Source organism: Drosophila innubila (genome assembly GCF_004354385.1).
Source record: "Drosophila innubila isolate TH190305 chromosome 2L unlocalized genomic scaffold, UK_Dinn_1.0 4_B_2L, whole genome shotgun sequence".
NCBI classification, from domain to species: domain Eukaryota; kingdom Metazoa; phylum Arthropoda; class Insecta; order Diptera; family Drosophilidae; genus Drosophila; species Drosophila innubila.
In genome coordinates, this window is record NW_022995372.1 from 9,293,378 (window position 1) to 9,311,276 (window position 17,899).

General features: G+C 40.3%; 1 protein-coding gene across 1 annotated transcript in view; it reads left to right on the forward strand.

Moving 5' to 3' along the window:
- Positions 1–340: 340 nt before the first annotated feature.
- Positions 341–17,899, forward strand: part of LOC117779672 — a 34,482-nt gene continuing 16,923 nt past the window's right edge. Inside the window, 8 exon segments of the mRNA XM_034615942.1 lie at positions 341–1,029; positions 1,088–2,044; positions 2,506–3,061; positions 3,064–4,130; positions 4,626–6,066; positions 6,417–6,674; positions 6,735–6,858; positions 9,006–9,145. Of these exon segments, the coding sequence (XP_034471833.1) occupies positions 867–1,029; positions 1,088–2,044; positions 2,506–3,061; positions 3,064–4,130; positions 4,626–6,066; positions 6,417–6,674; positions 6,735–6,858; positions 9,006–9,145 (4,706 nt within the window). The 5' untranslated portion in view covers positions 341–866.

The following is a 17,899-nucleotide window of genomic DNA, read 5'->3' on the forward strand; positions in this document are numbered from 1 at the left end:
GAACAAACCCCGCAGAACAAACTCCCAGCATTCAAAAAATGCATCCTTATTGAATCTTATTTCGAATAAAACATTTGCATTAAACTGTTATTTTTTGCTAAAACAAACAACAAAAATTTAAATAGATTACCGGTTTTGCAATGTAATCGATATAAGTCCTAATCGATATTACACCAGGCGATGTTTTGTTTTGTATTATATTTCGATATTTGATGATACAATACATCGTTATCCAAAAACCGTACCGCTCTTATCGATGTGCTGTTTACGTGCAGAGTGGACACACTGTTCGATTGACAAACAGCCTGTAAAACAGCTGATTGGCTGGCATGCAGTTCTTATTCTTGGTGCGTTTTTAAATTATTTATAGTTTATAATTAAAACACCTGCAAAACAGTAGTAACAACAACTGGCTACTCAGATTCGGCAATTTAGCTGAGTAGCCCGTGTGTGTTTAGCTTTACGCACAACGTATCGTGAGTATTTCGCAAAAATGTTACTGTCTGTCATTGCGAAATTTTCAGAAGCAGACAGAACGGCAGCAACAACAACAACAACGATAACAAGAAAAAACAGTAGTAGTCTTTAAAAGACAGTAAAATAGTACGCACGAGTGTGTAATTAATTGCAAAGCAATCAATTAAAATATATCAAAGAGTCATAGTTTTATTCATGCAGCAACAGTAGCTGTGAGTAGAAATCAATTTAACCTGTTGGAAGACGTTGAATTGCAAAGCTGCGTGAACAGCTGCGTTGCGACTTCAATTACTGCGTCGTAGGCGTTGGAGTGAGCAGCAGCAGCGACAGCGACAGAGAAAACAATAAAAATAAAAGCCTAGCAACAAAGACGCCAAAAAGGGGAAGCAATGGAAATGCGTGAGGTGCTCAGTCGGGAGGGGCGAGAGGCAAAGAATTTGCTCGTCTACCAGTTTTGCGATGAGACAAGCTCAAATAATTTAAACACAAGCGGAGGCGCCGACGTTGGCGTTGGCGTTGGCAGAGACGGCGGCGTCGTAGTCAATGGTGACTGTAAGTTGAAAGTTTTGTCATTTTTATTCGAATTTCAATTAAATGTTTTCGTTTTTAGGTTACTCGTCGCCCACATGCCGCAAGCCGCCAGTTGCGCCGCCAAAGTCACCAAACGGCATACAGACACCCAAACACTGCCAATCGCCAACGACAATGCGCTCCAAGATGAGGAACAACAGCAGCAACCACAGCAGTAACATCGGAGGCGGAGGCGGAGGAGGAGGAGGGAACAGCAGTGGACCACGTGTCCGCAGCGCCTCAACGGGACGAGACAAGAAATCGGAGCTGCAGGCACGCTATTGGGCCCTGCTCTTTGGCAATCTGCAACGTGCCGTCAATGAGATTTATCAGACAGTCGAATGTTATGAGAACATATCCAGTTGCCAGGAGGCCATCCTTGTGCTCGAGAACTATGTGCGTGACTTTAAGGCGCTCAGCGAATGGTTCAAGGTCAGCTGGGACTATGACTCTCGTCCGCTTCAGCAGCGTCCCCAGAGTCTCGCCTGGGAGGTGCGCAAGAGCAATCCCACACCGCGTGTGCGCACAAAGAGTCTGTGCAGTCCAACGGCATCGGGCAAATCGAGTCCCTTGCTCTTCCCCTGCAACTCGGGCAAAACGTCGCCCTGCTGCGATGGACATGTGTCGCCCAAGAAGCTGCTGCGTGCTTATGACCAGTTGCCGCGAGGCGCCATGCGTGTCAATGTAAGAGAACTCTTTGCGGCCAATAAACGCTCCACTCAAGACTGCTCCAACTCGGACACATCGCTGAATACGAATAACTTGGAGCCGGCAGCATCGCAGTTAGACTTAAACTCCGATAAATCGTATGTACAGCTGAGCACACAATACTCACAGACAGATCTCGAGGATCCGCATCTTACGCTGGCCGATGTGCGTGAAAAGATGCGACGAGAGGCTGCCGAAAGGGAGGCAGCTGCAAGGGAGGCAGAGCAAAAGGAGGCAGCTGCAAAGGAGGAAGCTGAAAAGGAGGCCAAGGAAAAGGAGGCAGCTAAAAGTGAGTGCTCTTTTATTATATCCGTTAATTGGGTATAATGTATTAAAATCAATAAAGGTAACAGAGAGAAGCAGCTGTGGCACTTCCTGTAATGTATATATATTCTAAACAGGATGACGTCTGTTTTTATGACAAAAAAGTCCTTCAGTTTTGAAACTTTACAAACTTTTTTCTTTTTGCTACAGGCATAACACATGTCAAGTCAATCGGACCTCTATATCCGACATATGGCCATAGAAATTATGCCATAGAGCTTTTGTATGAAAAACTCTTTTGTCTTTTAAGATATCTCAACAAAATCTCACAGATTATGTGTTTAGTATCTGAAAGATTTTCAAATTTGGTTCAAATCAAATTTCCATATTATTTAGTTGTCTGCAAGGATATCAAGTATTCGGTAACGATAACCCTTCTTTGTTGTTGTACTTTTATTAATATTGCTAATAAAAAATCTTCCCTAGATTTGGCGGCTCAAAAGGCAGATGAAGCTACAGTGGAGGAAACAAAAAAAAGGCCTCTGGAGCCACAGCCAACAACCACAGATGGAGACACAGCAGTTGAGCCGAAGTTGATCGTAGAGCAACCACTGCCAATTGAACCAATCGTTGCTGTTGTGGAGCCCACAGCTCTGCAGTTGACCGTCTCCCGCTTGGATGCCATGGAGAATGTCTTGCTAAGCGCACAGGCCAACAAGGAGCCAACACCACCCAGCACACTGCTCAAACCGGTGGCTCAGTTGCCGGAGAACACAAAGAAACCACAGTCACTGGCCAATCTGAGTGCAGGGAACGTCATGCAAAATAGTCCCTTGAAATACTCCAGCGTATTGAATCGTCCAGCTGCAACACGTGGTGGCAATCAAAAGACGACAAACACACAACAGGCAGCAGCTGGTGGTGCAACAACTTGTGCAGCGCCAGTCAACAGCAAAGTGGCTACTAGTAAACCAAGCTTGGCCAAAACGACTGTTCCAGTTAACGGCTTGCGACGCAGCAATAATAATTCGAATGTGAACAAAACAACAACAATAACAACAACAATGTGAAGCCAGTTGGAGCACGTACCACACGCACCGTTGTGCCGCCGCGTCCCTCTAGCAAAACTGAATGTTATGGGCCGCCAAGTAATGTGGCTTCCAGACTCTCGGCACGCTCACGGACCATGCTGGACATGAATGGCAATGCGGTGGCAGCTGTGCCGGCTCCAAAGCCCTTAGCGAAGCGAACACGCAGCACATTGTTGACCTCATCGGGGGTTGGTAAGCGTGTGAGCCTTCCCAGCGTGAGATTAAGCTCAGGCGAAGACATTGCCAGCTCCACATCGACACTTAAGGCCAGCAATGAACAATTGAGCAGCTCACGCAGCACTATTAAGTTGGATGATAGACATTCCGAGCCCAAGCAGCTGGTGGATGCCAATGATGGCTGGCTGACAGTCAAGAATCGACGCAGGAGCAGCATGCACTGGGCGAATCGCTTTAATCAGCCCACGGGATATGCCAGTCTGCCAACTCTGGCTCTTCTCAACGAGCAGAAGGAGGAGAAGGACAAGCAACAGCGTGAAAAGGCAAAGACAGCTAATCCGAAAGCCATGATCATCATTAAGGCTCCTCCTACGGAGTCCAAACCGAAAGCCACCAATAAAGCAGCTAAAGCTGTGGCGCCTCCAACAACCAGACCCGAGATTAAGAATGCCAAAGCCAAGGTTAATTCATTTCCAGCGCAGCGTTCAGCTGCCAACATAAAGAGACAAGACAAAGACAAAGAAAAGGACACTGATAAAGATAAGGACCAGGATAAAGACAAGGATAAGCTCAAGGATAAAGACAAGTTGAAGACGACAACAGCATCAGCCCGCAGCAATAGTAACTGCAACTCCAACTCCAGCTCCAGCACAGCGGCAACTTCTTTAAATGGACGCACTTCCACCATCAAGCGTCAGAAATCGGATCTCACAGGACTCAAGATGACGTCCTTGCACAAGGAGTACATGCGCAGCGAAAAGAATGCTTTACGCAAGCAACAGAAGGAACAAAAGGAGCAGAGCAATCACAACAACAGCAGCTCATCTGGCAGCAATTGTGAGTGTGAGTATCGAGTTAAAAATAGTTTATATAGTATGTATTTTTACTGCAGAAAAAAACAGATAAACATACAACTCTTTGGAGTATATCGATCATTTGACTTAATTAGAAACACAGACAAATTCCTTAATATTATCTTTATACATTATTGTTCAAATAATTAAAGTAGATCATTGTGGATCATGGTTGATAATTTGTATGTATGTATTATTAGACCAAATTGTATTATTCCTCTTCGCATCAAGCTAGTAATATCAAACAAAAAATATTATTTTATAATCGTAATATTGAATTGGATTTTCATTAGTGTTTTAAATAAATCCCAATTCTTTTATATCAATTCTGTTATTATAGGAAGAGAGATCTCAAATCTTTAGACTATAAGTGCATATTATTAAATCCTATTGTATAACCACTGTTATGATTTTAAAACTGAATTACTTTTAAGCAACCTACTCAAATATTTTCTAACCCTTTTCAATTTTTTATACTCTGCAGCTAATAATGACGATCACAATAAGATAGACATCAAGATACAAACCAACTGTGAGTTCTCCAAGACTATTGGGGAGCTCTACGAGAGCATTGCCCGATGCAAGCTGCCCAATGGATGTGTGAAGTCGGTTTCCTCCATGCTGAGTGCGTGCGATGAGAATGACGAACAGAATGCCGATGATGGAGAAGAGGAACGCAATGAACGCATCCTGGTGGAGGTACAGGAATCGTTGGAGCGTCAGATACGTGAATTGGAGAGCACAGAGATTGATGTGGACACCGAGACGGATGAAACAGACTGCGAGGTGCAGATGGAGGAGAACGAGGATGGCGCTGAACTGGGACTCGACGATGCTGGCGTCTTTGTTACAATGAGCGATGATGAGAATGCGAGCCTGGAGCTGCGTTATCAGGCGTTGCTCTCGGATATGTCCTGGAACGAGCGTGCCGAGGTCCTGGCCACATTGCAAGCATACGTGGCACGTCATCCTGGACGGGCACAGGAGTTGCATCAGAAGTTGTCGTCGCCATCGCGTCGTCGTTCGTTGCAGGAGACACTTAAGAAGTATCAGGCGAAGCAGGCGCGGGCGCATCAGAAACGGGCATTGTTGCAACAGGAGAAGGCCGCCAAGTTGCAACAATTGTTTGTGCGCGTCGAGGATGTGAAGGCGGCCAAGAAGCAGCTCATTGAGGACAAGCGTCAAAAGATGGAGGGACGCCTGCAACGTGCCGCGGAGAATCGCGAGCTATACCTTCGTCAAATCATTGAGAAGGCGCATGACGAGGACAAGAAACTCAAGGAGATTAACTTTATCAAGAACATTGAAGCGCAGAACAAGCGTCTGGATTTACTCGAGTCCTTCAAGGAGACAGAGGGACGCTTGCAGGATCTGGAGCAGGAGCGTCAGAAGCGCGTCGAGGAGAAAGCAGCCAAAGAAGCCGCCGTGGAACGTCGTCGTCAAGCACTCGAAAAGGAGCGTCTGCTGAAGCTAGAGAAGATGAACGAGACGCGGTTGGAGAAGGAACAACGCATCGGAAAAATGCAGGAGCAGAAGGAGCGACAACGTCAGGCGCTCGCACGTGAAAAGGCACGAGATCGGGAGGAGCGTCTGCTCGCGTTGCAAGTGCAACAGCAACAGACCGCCGAGGAGCTGCAACGGAAGATACAACAGAAGCAACTGGAGTCGGCGAGACGCCACGAGGAGAATATCGAGCACATTCGCCAACGGGCTCTGGAGCTAACCATGCCCAGCACACGACAGCAGGACGAAGCACGCGGGGATCAGGAGGATGAGCTTTTCAATGGGAATACCACGAGCACCACTAACGACGACTGTGATCTATCCTCCACGTTGTCCGACTTGGGAGGCGTCAGCGGCAGTCGAGAGCATTCCCGCAGCTATAAAAAGAAGATGAAGAAGCTAAAGCAGCGCATGAGCCAGTGGTGAGTTAACTTTTCAATTAGTGTTGTGAATGCGACGCAATTATCGATTTTTTTTTTCAATTATTTTTAAGAACTCTAAAACTTTCATAATTTTGTCAAACATTAACCGATTTCCTTGCGGAATGTCAACTGGATCATTATTTGACCTGTATTTTGATTCTGCATCAAATATGGAAAGTTAAATTTTTTCCCATTACAATTTAATAACCTTCAACTCTTACAACTTTATCCAAACTCAACCGATTTCAATGCGGAATGGCATTTTGATCATAATTTGGTCTCCAAATTGATTCTGCATTTACATTTTTAATAAATACAAATCTTAAAATTTGTCCTATCTCTCTTCACAGTGCCGGCGAATACTTGTCCACCATGGAGACACTGCCCATCCATTTGAAGCGAGACAGCAGCGTGCCCAAACTGCTGAATCTGGTGATGAAAGGAGGAGGTGCACAGGGATTGGATCGTACATTGGGCAACTTGCTAAGAATGATACCAAAGGCACAGACCTATGACTTCCAGGCATTCCTCAACATGGACGGCCTTGGCGTGTTGGCCAGTCATGTCATCAGCAGGGGCTTGGAGGAGAATACCGAGATCTCAAAAAAGTTAGTCAACATCCCCCACTTTTTATTCACTTAGTTTAGCTAATACCCTTTCCTTTGCAGATCCCTCACACTCGCCGTGCAGTTGTATCGCAATGCATGCTCCGTTTGTCCACAGATTGCACGACATGCTCTTTTGGGTAACTCCATTGCAGCGCTCTTCGATGCCATCTCCAAGAGTTTCCAGGTGAGGCATTACATACGGCATAAAGTTTTCGCAAAGTGACCCAATAAAAGTGTCGCCAGTCTGTCGCCATGGAACATATCCAATTCGTAATTCCCCAATTGCGTCGCACGCTTTAAACTTGGCGAGTGTTTCTTAACAGCCTCATTCTTTCCTCATCCCCTCTCCTGCCACTTAGACACTTAACACTTGGCTGCACTGTTTGTCTTGCTCTTTTTATAATCTACAAATAAAAGGAAATACCAGCAGATAGTAGGTTATATGGGAATTAAGAACAACTTTGGGATTATTGACCTTAGATAAATATTTATTTATATATTTATTAATATATAAAATTGGAAATATTTTTGAAATATTAATTGAGTTTTCCACATGTGAATAATTATTTTAATTATTTGTCCTTAAATTTTACAAAAATAATTGAAACAATATTTTAAGATCCGAAATATAATAGACTATATATTTTTTTACTACTGAATCTTATTCCTCTGTTAGGGATACAGGAGTTATGTTATATGGTATAGAACATTTCAAAGTTCATATTTTATCATATTTGATCTTAAGTATTCTTTTTGTTTAAGTTTCTTAGTTTTCATTTCAAGTTTTTTTCAGGACGACTAGTTTCATATTTAAAGGAATAAACTTTATGAAAAACTGATTTTTTAATTCAAAATTTTTTCAACTTTTAGCTTTCTTAGTTTGTAATAATTCATTTGAATAGTTTTAAATATTTTTTTAAGTTTTGTTTTTAGTTAAATATTGTTTTAAACTTTTGCATTAGCGTATTTGCAAGTCGTTTAGCCTTTTGCTTTATATCCACACATTAATTCGCTTAAACTTGCCAAGTTTTAAAGTTTATTGTTTTTCTTATTTTGCTCGCCTGTTTATTTGCCATTTCTTTCGACGCTTTTGTTATTGTTTTTTTTTTTTTTCTTTGTATGGCATTTTATTTGATTTTATTTACTGGCCGCGGCGTCGTCGCGTCCTCTTTGACGCTTGGCCTATAAATTTGTCTGTAACTAGCCGCAAAATCCGCAGTTCTCCCGATTGCCGTATTTTTACCCCCCTGCGCTTCCCATTTTCTCGCTCTCCCTCTCTCCCTCGCTCTCGTCGGTTCTACAATTTGTCAGCATTTGGCTGTCAAGTTTTGCGTGTGCTTTTTTAATGCTTTTATTTACATTTATGTTTATTTTATATGTATGTGTTTGTGGCTTGCTGTTAAATCAATCGTTAAATCGCGTAAAAAGCCACTCTTATTTTATGCCCTGTAATCTGTTGCAAAGGGGTGTAATGATAAATTTGTATTTTCCACTACAAAGCTTGTGTAAATTGTTTTTAGCAGGGAATTAAAACGAAACAAATATGGTTTCTAGAACGTTCCCAAATAGCTATTTCGGGTTTTTAACAAAATTAAATTTTAAGTTATTTTTTAATAGAAAATAAATCATTTTTGGAAACATGTACCGAAATTTTAACTGAACAAAAGCTTCGTTTTTCGGTTCTTAAAAATTTTATTTCCTGGTGTAAAAACGGGGCTAAGTGCACATAAACTTTGTAGCGGAGAGAGTTTCTTAGAAGACGTGACATAGCAGGCAGCTCTGATCAGCATTAAAAGTCAAAGCAGAGAACAGAAGCAGCGCTGCTACTGCGCTGCCGCTGCCTAGCACTCTCTGCTTGCAGCGAATTCATTTACCAGGGTATCTGCTAGTTGAGCATTCTTGTGCTAGACTTTTTCATTTCATTGTTATTGTTGTTGTGGTCGCTTTGCCTTGCATTTTATTCAATAAAAAATATTTTTACTACTCGTCGGTCGCACTTTCAATCGCCATGTTTGCTGTTGTTGTTGTTGTTACCTTGGCTCGTGTTTATTGTCGTGCTTTGTCACCTTCTCCTACTCGTTCTCCCCTGTCCTTCTCATCTGATGGATCAGCGCGCACGCCGCTTGTCATGTAATCATGAAGAAGAAGCAGAATGATAAAGAACATCGCGTAAAAGTTAAATAGATGTGAACAACAACAAAAATAGCAAGTTGAAAGTCCATTGACACTTTTTGACTTTTGAATAGTTTTTGTATTTTTGTTGTTGTTTTTGTTTTGTTCTGTGTGTTTGCTTTCTTCACTTATTTGGTTCCGTTGTCTCCCTATTTGCAGTTACCCGAAGAAAAATCACCACAACATCCGGTCGAGTTATCCACGGAGCTAATGCTGGCATGCACCGAGGCGCTATCAACGAGCTATGTAAAGAAAAACACCCACCCTAAAGTACCGGAACGCCTACCGGACATGATAAAGTGAGTACAAAAAGAAAACAATACCCAAAATGTTAACATTGCACACACAGAAGCAGCATAAACGTTGTTGTTCGCAGGGGAAATGCACATAAGTTCGAAAATCTAGTTCGAAAATGCGTGAGTGGCATTTAAGTGCGTGTGTGAGAGCGAGCAAGCGCTAATGCTGTACTGGGGGCGTGTCAAAACTGTGTGAGCGGGACAACCAGCGCATATTGCTGTCTGTATATATATATGTATGTGTGTGTATATATGTAGCGACTGCAGCTGCTCTCAAACTGTAAGACAGCCTAGGCTGTTTATTTTGGTTCGACAGTGACTGCCAAACTGTAAAGTTTTCTCTCTTTTTTATGAGCAAGTGCAGCCATTGTTGTTGTTGTTATTATTATTGTTATTGTTGTTGCTCAACGCTTTCAACACTCGCGCTAACTTTTTGGCTCTACGTTTTTATGAGTGCAGCGTTTTACAGTTGCATTCTTGTTGTTGCTTTAATTTTTTGAACAAAACTTTAATGCGGTGCGCTGTCGACGTCGCTGCTTGTTTTTCTTTAATTTTCGCTGTATTTGAGTGTGTGTGTGTGTGTGTTTTTTTGTGTCGGTTTATGTGCGTGTTTTGGCCAGTGCAAAAGTTTTAATCGAATTTTTGTTGTTGCGATTACACACAAACACACACACATACAGAAAGAGCAGCTCCACGCCATTTTGTTTATTTTCATACAAATTGAATTTCATATACATTTGTATATTTCCTTTAGTATGTTTGTGTGTGCGTGTTTTTTTTTATATTTTTTTTGTTTGTGTTCGCTTTTCATTGTTACAACTAAAAAAGAACTTTGTTATTATGCATTTTTTCAGCGACGTTTTTTTTTGTTTATTTTTTTATGTTGGCTATTTGGCCATTTGCTTGTGTTGGCTTTTGTGTTATTCCTTATTTTTTTTTTTGTTATTGTCATTTTAGCTGCCTTTTGTTTTGCTTGTGGCACGCTAGTGAAAACATTGTGTTTATCCTTTGTGTGGAAGATTTCCTTCCTTTTCACTCGCTCCCTTGCCTGCTCCACATTGGCTTTTGCTAGTTTTACTTATTTTCTTTTTGTTGATCAATTTTCGTTTGTTTATGTTTTCAATTTGCTTACAAAAGCTTTTCGTTTATTTTATTAGCAACCGCCGCCATTGTTCTCAGTGCTCGTTCTCTATTCTCCTTCTCTCTTTTTCCCGCTCTCTCTCCCTCTCTCTCTCTCTCTCGTTTTAATTTTTATTTACTTTGAAGCGCGCTTTTCTGTGCTCAATTCAATTACAAAACGTTGCCGACTAACGTTGTTTTCCATTCTATGTTTTCTATGTTGCTTCGTCTATCTGCTTACCATTTACTGCAAAATCAAATTTCTTTGACTATAATTTCTCCACCCACTCACACCACACTCTTCCTCTCTTCTCCTGCCCACCACAATACGTTGCGCCATTTTGTGGAAAACGTGAATAAAAACGAAATTCAATTCGCCGCACTTCAATGCCAACTTTCCCTCTCCCTCTTTCCTCTGACTCTTTGGGGGTTCTTCTACTAGGTTTTCCTCTAATTCAATTGAAGCATTCTACTTGCAGTTTTCCAACTCCTTTTTTTACTTTGGCTGCATAATTTAATTTTTGTTTACTTTTAATTGCTTCAGTGAATGATTGGAAGGCTAAAAATACGGAGAAAAAGAAGAAAAAATAACTTTGCAATATTTGTTCTTCTACAAATGTAATGTAAATTTGATTTTAATTAAGCAAACATTTGCCATGGTCTTTCATTTTATTTCAATTTCCTTTGACTTTCTTAAATTTCAATAATAAATTCATAAAAATAAGTTGGATTTTTGAATTCACATGTATTGTTTTTGTATGCGACACACCCACTGACCCAGTCGCCCACTCTCGGATTTAGCTGCGTCATCAACATGGTAAACTGCAACCCTACTGGCTTTGGTATTTGGCCAACTGTCAGTTACCACATTTTTTTTTTGTTGGCTTAAGTTAAAATTTTCTCTTTTATTTTTCCAGTTGCCACACAAAACTTTTCACATATTCAAAATAATTTTTCATATGCTATTTTTAAATCGAAACTAATATAACAAAATATTATGAGTTTCCATATTTTTAAATTAATTGAATTGAATTGAATGAATGCATTTTTACTAAATGAAGTCGAATTTAGAATTCAATATAGGAATATAAATTTGAATATGTATATATTTATGTCTATTTTATATCATCTAACGTTTTATACTACAAAAAAAAAATAAACTCAGTTTTAATAAAACAAATAGCATTGGAACATAAATATCAAACTCAACTTAAAATATTTGACTACAGATAGTTATATTTATTTGCTTGTTATTTGATCAAAGGCTAATTCTTTTTATTCCTTTTGAATCTTTCTTTTTACTTCTTAAGCCTTAGATAAGAGCAACTTTTTTGGATCATCTTTTCTCATCCCTCCTCTTTCCTCGCTTCAATGCCTTGAACCACAACGAATTTGATTTCTCTGGCAACTCAAATTGTATGCATAAAGCATAATTTTTGTGGTGTGTGTATCTTTTCTCGTTTTAAAATGTAATTGATTCATAATTAATCAACATAATCATTAGGCAGATCAACCCGCCGCCCAACTCCCGCAACTTGTATAAAAAACGGCAGCAAATACATTTTAATCATCGTTTGATCATCAATTTCAGGGCGTTGTCTTTCTAAACAAATGATAAAAAAGTGGAGTGAGGGTAAAGGAGAGAAAATGAGGGAGGAGAGAATGAACGGAAAGTAGGTAACGGCAATCATAACGATGATTTGACACGCGATAAGGCGCTTCCTTTAATAAATAGACGAGTAGCATCCGTGGCCGCATTCTCATTCTCATCCTTATGCTCATCTGTATCCTCCGTCCTTAGCAACCCCCTGCAGGACTGTCAACCCCACCCATCCCCTTCCCACCCAAAAAAACCGCCTGCTGTCATAATGAAATATGCATACAGCAAGAAGAAAAAATTGGTAACCAGACGTCGAGTCGAGTCGAGTCGTGTTAAAAGGGGATAGAGCTCTGATTCTGTTGCTGTTGCAGATTCTCTTTCAGATTCAGATTCCCAGTTCTGTGTCGCGTGTCCTTTTGTTTGGATATCAGCAGGGACAACACGCTGTGGCAACTGTGCTCCTGCTGCACAATTAATTTAATTACCCTTTAAGTAACCATATCGAATGGCCATTTGGAGTTGTGCCCTCTCAGTTGTGCCTCATCCATTGGGCCATTGTCCTCTCTGACTCGTGGATGCACTTTGCAGTTTCGTCTTGTTGTCCTGTGACACTGTGCCCTTTAACTTTGCCTCAATTACCAGAGAATCCAACTTAACTCCACACTCAGCTCCCAAACCGAACCTCTCTCTCTACACACACACACACGTTCATCCGAAAACACACACTCACACACGTGCTGTGGGTTTTATTTTACCGTTTGCCATCTTCATGGACATATTAGTGCAACTATTTAGTTGCCACCACAACCGCTCCCTGCCACAAACGCTGCCACACCGAACACTATTACACTGAGCAATATTATATTTATTTAGAAAAACTCTTTAATTTCTAAAGAGAACACTTTTCTGATGTTTTTTTGTAAACATAATATTCATAAATATTTTGTTAAACTTAATTAATTTTACTTCAAAATTTCTATTGATAAATCGTTACTCCAATTTGAATTCCCTTATTTATTTTTTTTTTTATTAATAAAACTGATTTAATTTCAAAAGTGAGGTTGTTATTCAGCAATTATTATAAACCTGCTCACATATGAATAAAAAATAACAAAAATTAAGTTTCCTTGATTCCAGCTAGAGTACAAAAATCTTTAATTTCAATTAAATTTCTTGTCATTTTTTTCAGTGTAGGCATTGCCCCTCTCCTGCTGCAGTGCCTCATCCTGGCGTATTCATTTCAAGCATTCGCCTTTGTTCGTCTTCCTTGTTGTTGCTGTTTGTTGTGCATTTAATATCCGATTTCAGTTTTTTGTTGATTCTTTTTGACAATGGGCGCAGGCATTGAACACTTCTTAGCTGAAATTCCCCATCCGCCATCCTGCCCCAATCGCTATTGTCCTTGTTGGCGGCAACGAGAAAGTTTTCTATTTGCTTAGTGCGCGCTGTTCTTCTTATTCGTCCTTTTGTTTTCCCTTCTGTCGACGTCGTTCAAAATCAAAATATTGACTCTTAACGGTTTGTTTATTGATCCTGCCATTGTGTGCAGGCGGCAACCCTAAGTAAACTTATGGCAGCTTTATGCATTTCTCGAATTTCTCTTAAAAATTTCAGTCTCTTGATAATAAATTGTCTCTTGGTTAAATTGTCGCCCAGTTGCTGGTCGCAATCTGCATGTCATAATTGAATTCAAATCACGAAACTGTCACAAAACTAATCAGAGTTGTCATTTTTGTAACAGTAGCCGACAGTTCACAACCGGCTACGGGTAGTTCCCTTCCTTTCCTCTCCTTTCTCCTCTCCCCACCCTCACCTCAAATGTGCACTGCATCCCTCTGCATCTCTGCCTTCCCTCCGTTCCCTGTATGTTTCATCTGTTCGTTTTCGACATTCAAACTGTCAAAAAGTCAGCATCAATTACAGTTACAGAGACATCATAGCAAACACAGAGAATGCCATAGAACATTTGGGAGAGATTCAGAGAAAGAGAGAGAATGGGAAATTATGAGAGTGAGAGTGGGTCCAGTGGAGAAGAGCTCAAAGAAGTCCGTTTCAGATTTGCATCAAAATGCATTTGGACACAGGTCGGTCAAAACTTAAAATAAGAATAAAAACACAACACTGGAAATGCGAGGGTTCATTGACGAATTTCAGAGATGAAAAAAAATGTGTCTTTCAACATAAAGAACATTTAAAAGTCTTGAATTATTCGTAAATCTTGATTTTACCTTTATCTTTCAACATTTTAAAAACTTTTGAAGAAATTCCATGATATTTAAAATATGTCGCAAATGAAAATCGTTGAAGATTTATTTGAACTCCCGTTACATTTTAGTGCAAACTATTTTAAGCTTTTTATGCCTGATAATGATTTTTCAATCGAAGTTTAATTGAATACTCAAAATAGTGCAAACTATTTTAAGCCTTTTATGCCGGATAATAAGGTTTTTACAATCTAAGTTTAATTGAATATTGCCCCTTTTTTTAGGCTATAAGCTTATTATAATCTCAAGAACTTTCAACATTTATCTGACGTCAGGCAATCTATTTTCTTTATATACGCAATATGTGCTGATATTTGAATGTTATCAAATATGCGTATTGGCCCCTGGAAATGCAACAATCACCCCTCGATTGATGTTAGGCGTGTGATAGAAAGAGGAACGGGTCATATGCAAAAGTCTGACATATGCGCTGACATTTTGCATGCAAAAAGGCGCAGCAGCATTCTCGAATGCTCTCTTTAGCTCCCTTCCTCCCAGCTTTTCGTATCTCTACCCCTTGAACTGTTCAGCTGCATGTCAAAAGTTTGATGAGTGCCTGTCCAGCACCGCATGTCAAAGGTAACTGGCAGAGAAGTATGAGGCAGTGAGAAAGAGGGAGTGAAATAGTGTGAGAGAGAGAGAGAGAGAGAAAGAGAGTCGGCTTTTGGGCTATTGAATTACGTAGAGTCCGGGAGTTGAGATCTTTTGAGTGCATGCGCTTTGATTTTGGCTTGTTGTGTTTTTTACACTCGAGGGAATATTAACCAAACCAACCAGCGAATCCACCCAACCAAACTAGCATAAAGCAAAGCAACCACCCACCCAGCTGCCAACAAGGCAACAGATCTTAGGTGACATATGTAAAATGTGTAAAGTGCAGCTTCAATGCCAGTTACAGTTAATTTAATGCTCGTCAGGAGTGCTAAAGAGGATGATAATATTGCACCCTCAATCTTTATTCTATCCTCCACTATTATTGTTGTTGTTTTTAGTTAATGCGCATCGCTAAGCTACAAGAACATTATCTAGAGTTTTAGAGACCAGCGCATCACTCAATCAAATGGCAATTGTGAGGGCTTAGCACTGTAGATTCTGCCCAGGGGCCTTGCGAGCAAGCAACCCCTCTCTCTCTCTATCTCTCTCTCTGTGGGTTGTCTCGCAGTCAACCCCTGTAACTGGTGCAAATTAACACGCTAAGCACTTGAATGCGCCAAATGTGGCGTGAGTAATGCCCTCAAGTGGCCGACAGATGGCGCACATTACAAGCCACTAATCCAAATGCGCCTAAAAGTATGCTGTGCTGCCCCCACACACGTTGGGCGCCGTCCAATAAAAAAAGCTGTAAAAATTTATGATATAAACTAAAAATCTTTGCAGTTATACTTCCATTTACAATCTCCATCTCCTAGTTGAATTTCATAATCTTTTGCTAGCTGCTTCCATCAATGGTTATGGCTATCGAATACACCCTACGTTAGGCGCCATTTATGATTGCCAACTTAACATAAATTCTAATTTGATTTTGCCACTAAAGTGCCATATGAACGCCATTTGACCATGGCGATGGCCCGTCGATTTCCCACTCTCTTTTATAGAATCATTTTCTCTTACTTGAATGACTCTGAAAAGTTCTACTTCCTCGCTATCCTCTCTGTTCTTCCCCTCCATCATTGTGAGGACTGAGGCCTTACGTTGGGCATAATTTTTTACGATGCTTGGCGACATATTCGCCATTTTCTACTTTCCACTTTTCACCAAGCCAAATCACAGGCGCCCATTTCAGTGCTCAAACCATCATTCCAAGCTCCCCTGTTTTTACTCCTAGGACTGTTATTTGCGCTATTCTAGACAGGTTATGTTGGCTTTGTTGAGCAGTTGGCTTTACATCGTTGGAAGTAAAGAAGCTAATGTTAAATTCTAAAAATATCTCAGTTAAAATTTTAGTAGAACATGAAGAACGTGAATAAGATCAAAATAATTATTTCATAATAGAATAATAATTTCTTTATGACATACATTTGATCAGGGAATAACACCATAACCGGTATCGGAACCGTTAATCGAAACTAACCGTTTAATTTTTAGTACCGGAACTAAAACCGTAACCTAAATTTATTGTCCTTCAAGAACCGAAATGCTTGCACCGGTACGGCTATGGTAAAGTTACTAAGTCAAAGAGTTGACATACTTCATAACTGTCATAACTTGAAGAAAACTGACCCGATTTTCAATCGGAATGCCATTTTGATCATAATTCGGTCTCTTAATTCATACTACATTTAAATTTTTTGCATTTTGAATATTCTATTGTTTTTGATCACCATAGCCATGGTTCCACGTTAATGGAATTTTAAATATTCAAAATTTTTAATCTCAAGTTTTTACTTTCCATCTACTCCTTATATCGTAATTAGTATAAAACGACACTTTAAACTAGATTCTTAAGCCTTTCATTTTCTTGTAAAAAAACATGTCAAAATTAAGATATATTTTGACTTGTAAAGTTACTAGGTTAGAGGTTTAAGGAATTCGAACTGTCATAACTTTGGCAATACTTTACCGATTTTCAAGCGGAATTTCATTTTGATCATGGTTTGGCCTCTTAATTTATTTTTCATTCAAATTTTATTAAATTCGATCAAAAAATTTTTTTCTTCAGGATCCAGATATTTACTTTGATGTCATAACTATTATAGAACGACACCTTATAGTTTTAAAATGTTTCAAAACTGATTTGGTATACCGTTACGTACCGGCACTGATACCGAACCCGAAGGAAGAAAACTGAAGTAGAACCTTTTACAGAAATAGTTGTTTCGGAACGTACCGGAACCGAAACCGTAACCTTTATTGGTTTCGGTTTGATTTTTGGCTTTTTATTGTTTTGCAGTGTATAAAAATCTTCGTTTTACTTGTAAGTTTTTCTCTTTCCGGATTTAATGCTGTTTTTGCCATGATTCCTTATGTGTAGCTTTCGTTGTTGTTTTTGTTGTTGCTGTTGTTGTTTTATATTATTATATGCACTTTTCTTTTACAAAATGGCGGCAAACGTCGCCAACGATGTTCTGATCCTGCGCTTCTATATTCCTGGGGCTGCTCGTTGTTGTACTGATTGTTGTTGTTGCTGTTGTTGTTGCTGTGGTTGCCGTTATGTTTGCGGTTATTTGGCGCCATGTTTTTGCTTCCTCGCCTCGTTTGAGTTTTACGAGCGGCTTTACTTTTCGCAGCTATTTGGCGCTGGCTTTTTAACGGCCCCCATTGCCGTCGTCGTCATCATCATCAACGTCAACATCATTATTGTCATCATCATCATTATCAGCGTCGTTGGCCCCACGTGTGTTGTCCATTTGGTGACGTTGATTTCTCTGCGGTAGGCAGAACTCCGTTAAACCGCCCACCTCCATCTCCACCTTCCCACTACAATCTACATATATACCTCTTTGTCTGCTTCTTTGTCTCCATCTTTGCTGTGCTTTTGCTTTAAAGCAAGTGACATTTCCCATATGGCAAACCGGGCGGCGACTGCTGAAATTTTATTTTCAACACGCGTCTCGTAATTGAAGACGCACTGAGCACCCCTCGCAACCGCCAACCCTCTTCTTCCTTACCCATTCGTCTGCTCCTTCCAGACATTTGCTGCCAACTGTCTGTCAAAATATGTATGAGAAAAACTGAGCGACACCAAAAACGTTTACCCCGTTGAGTTTTCCAAATGGAAAACGCTTTGGGTGGTGCTTCTTACTAAGAAAACAACGTCTCAGACTTGAGAAAACA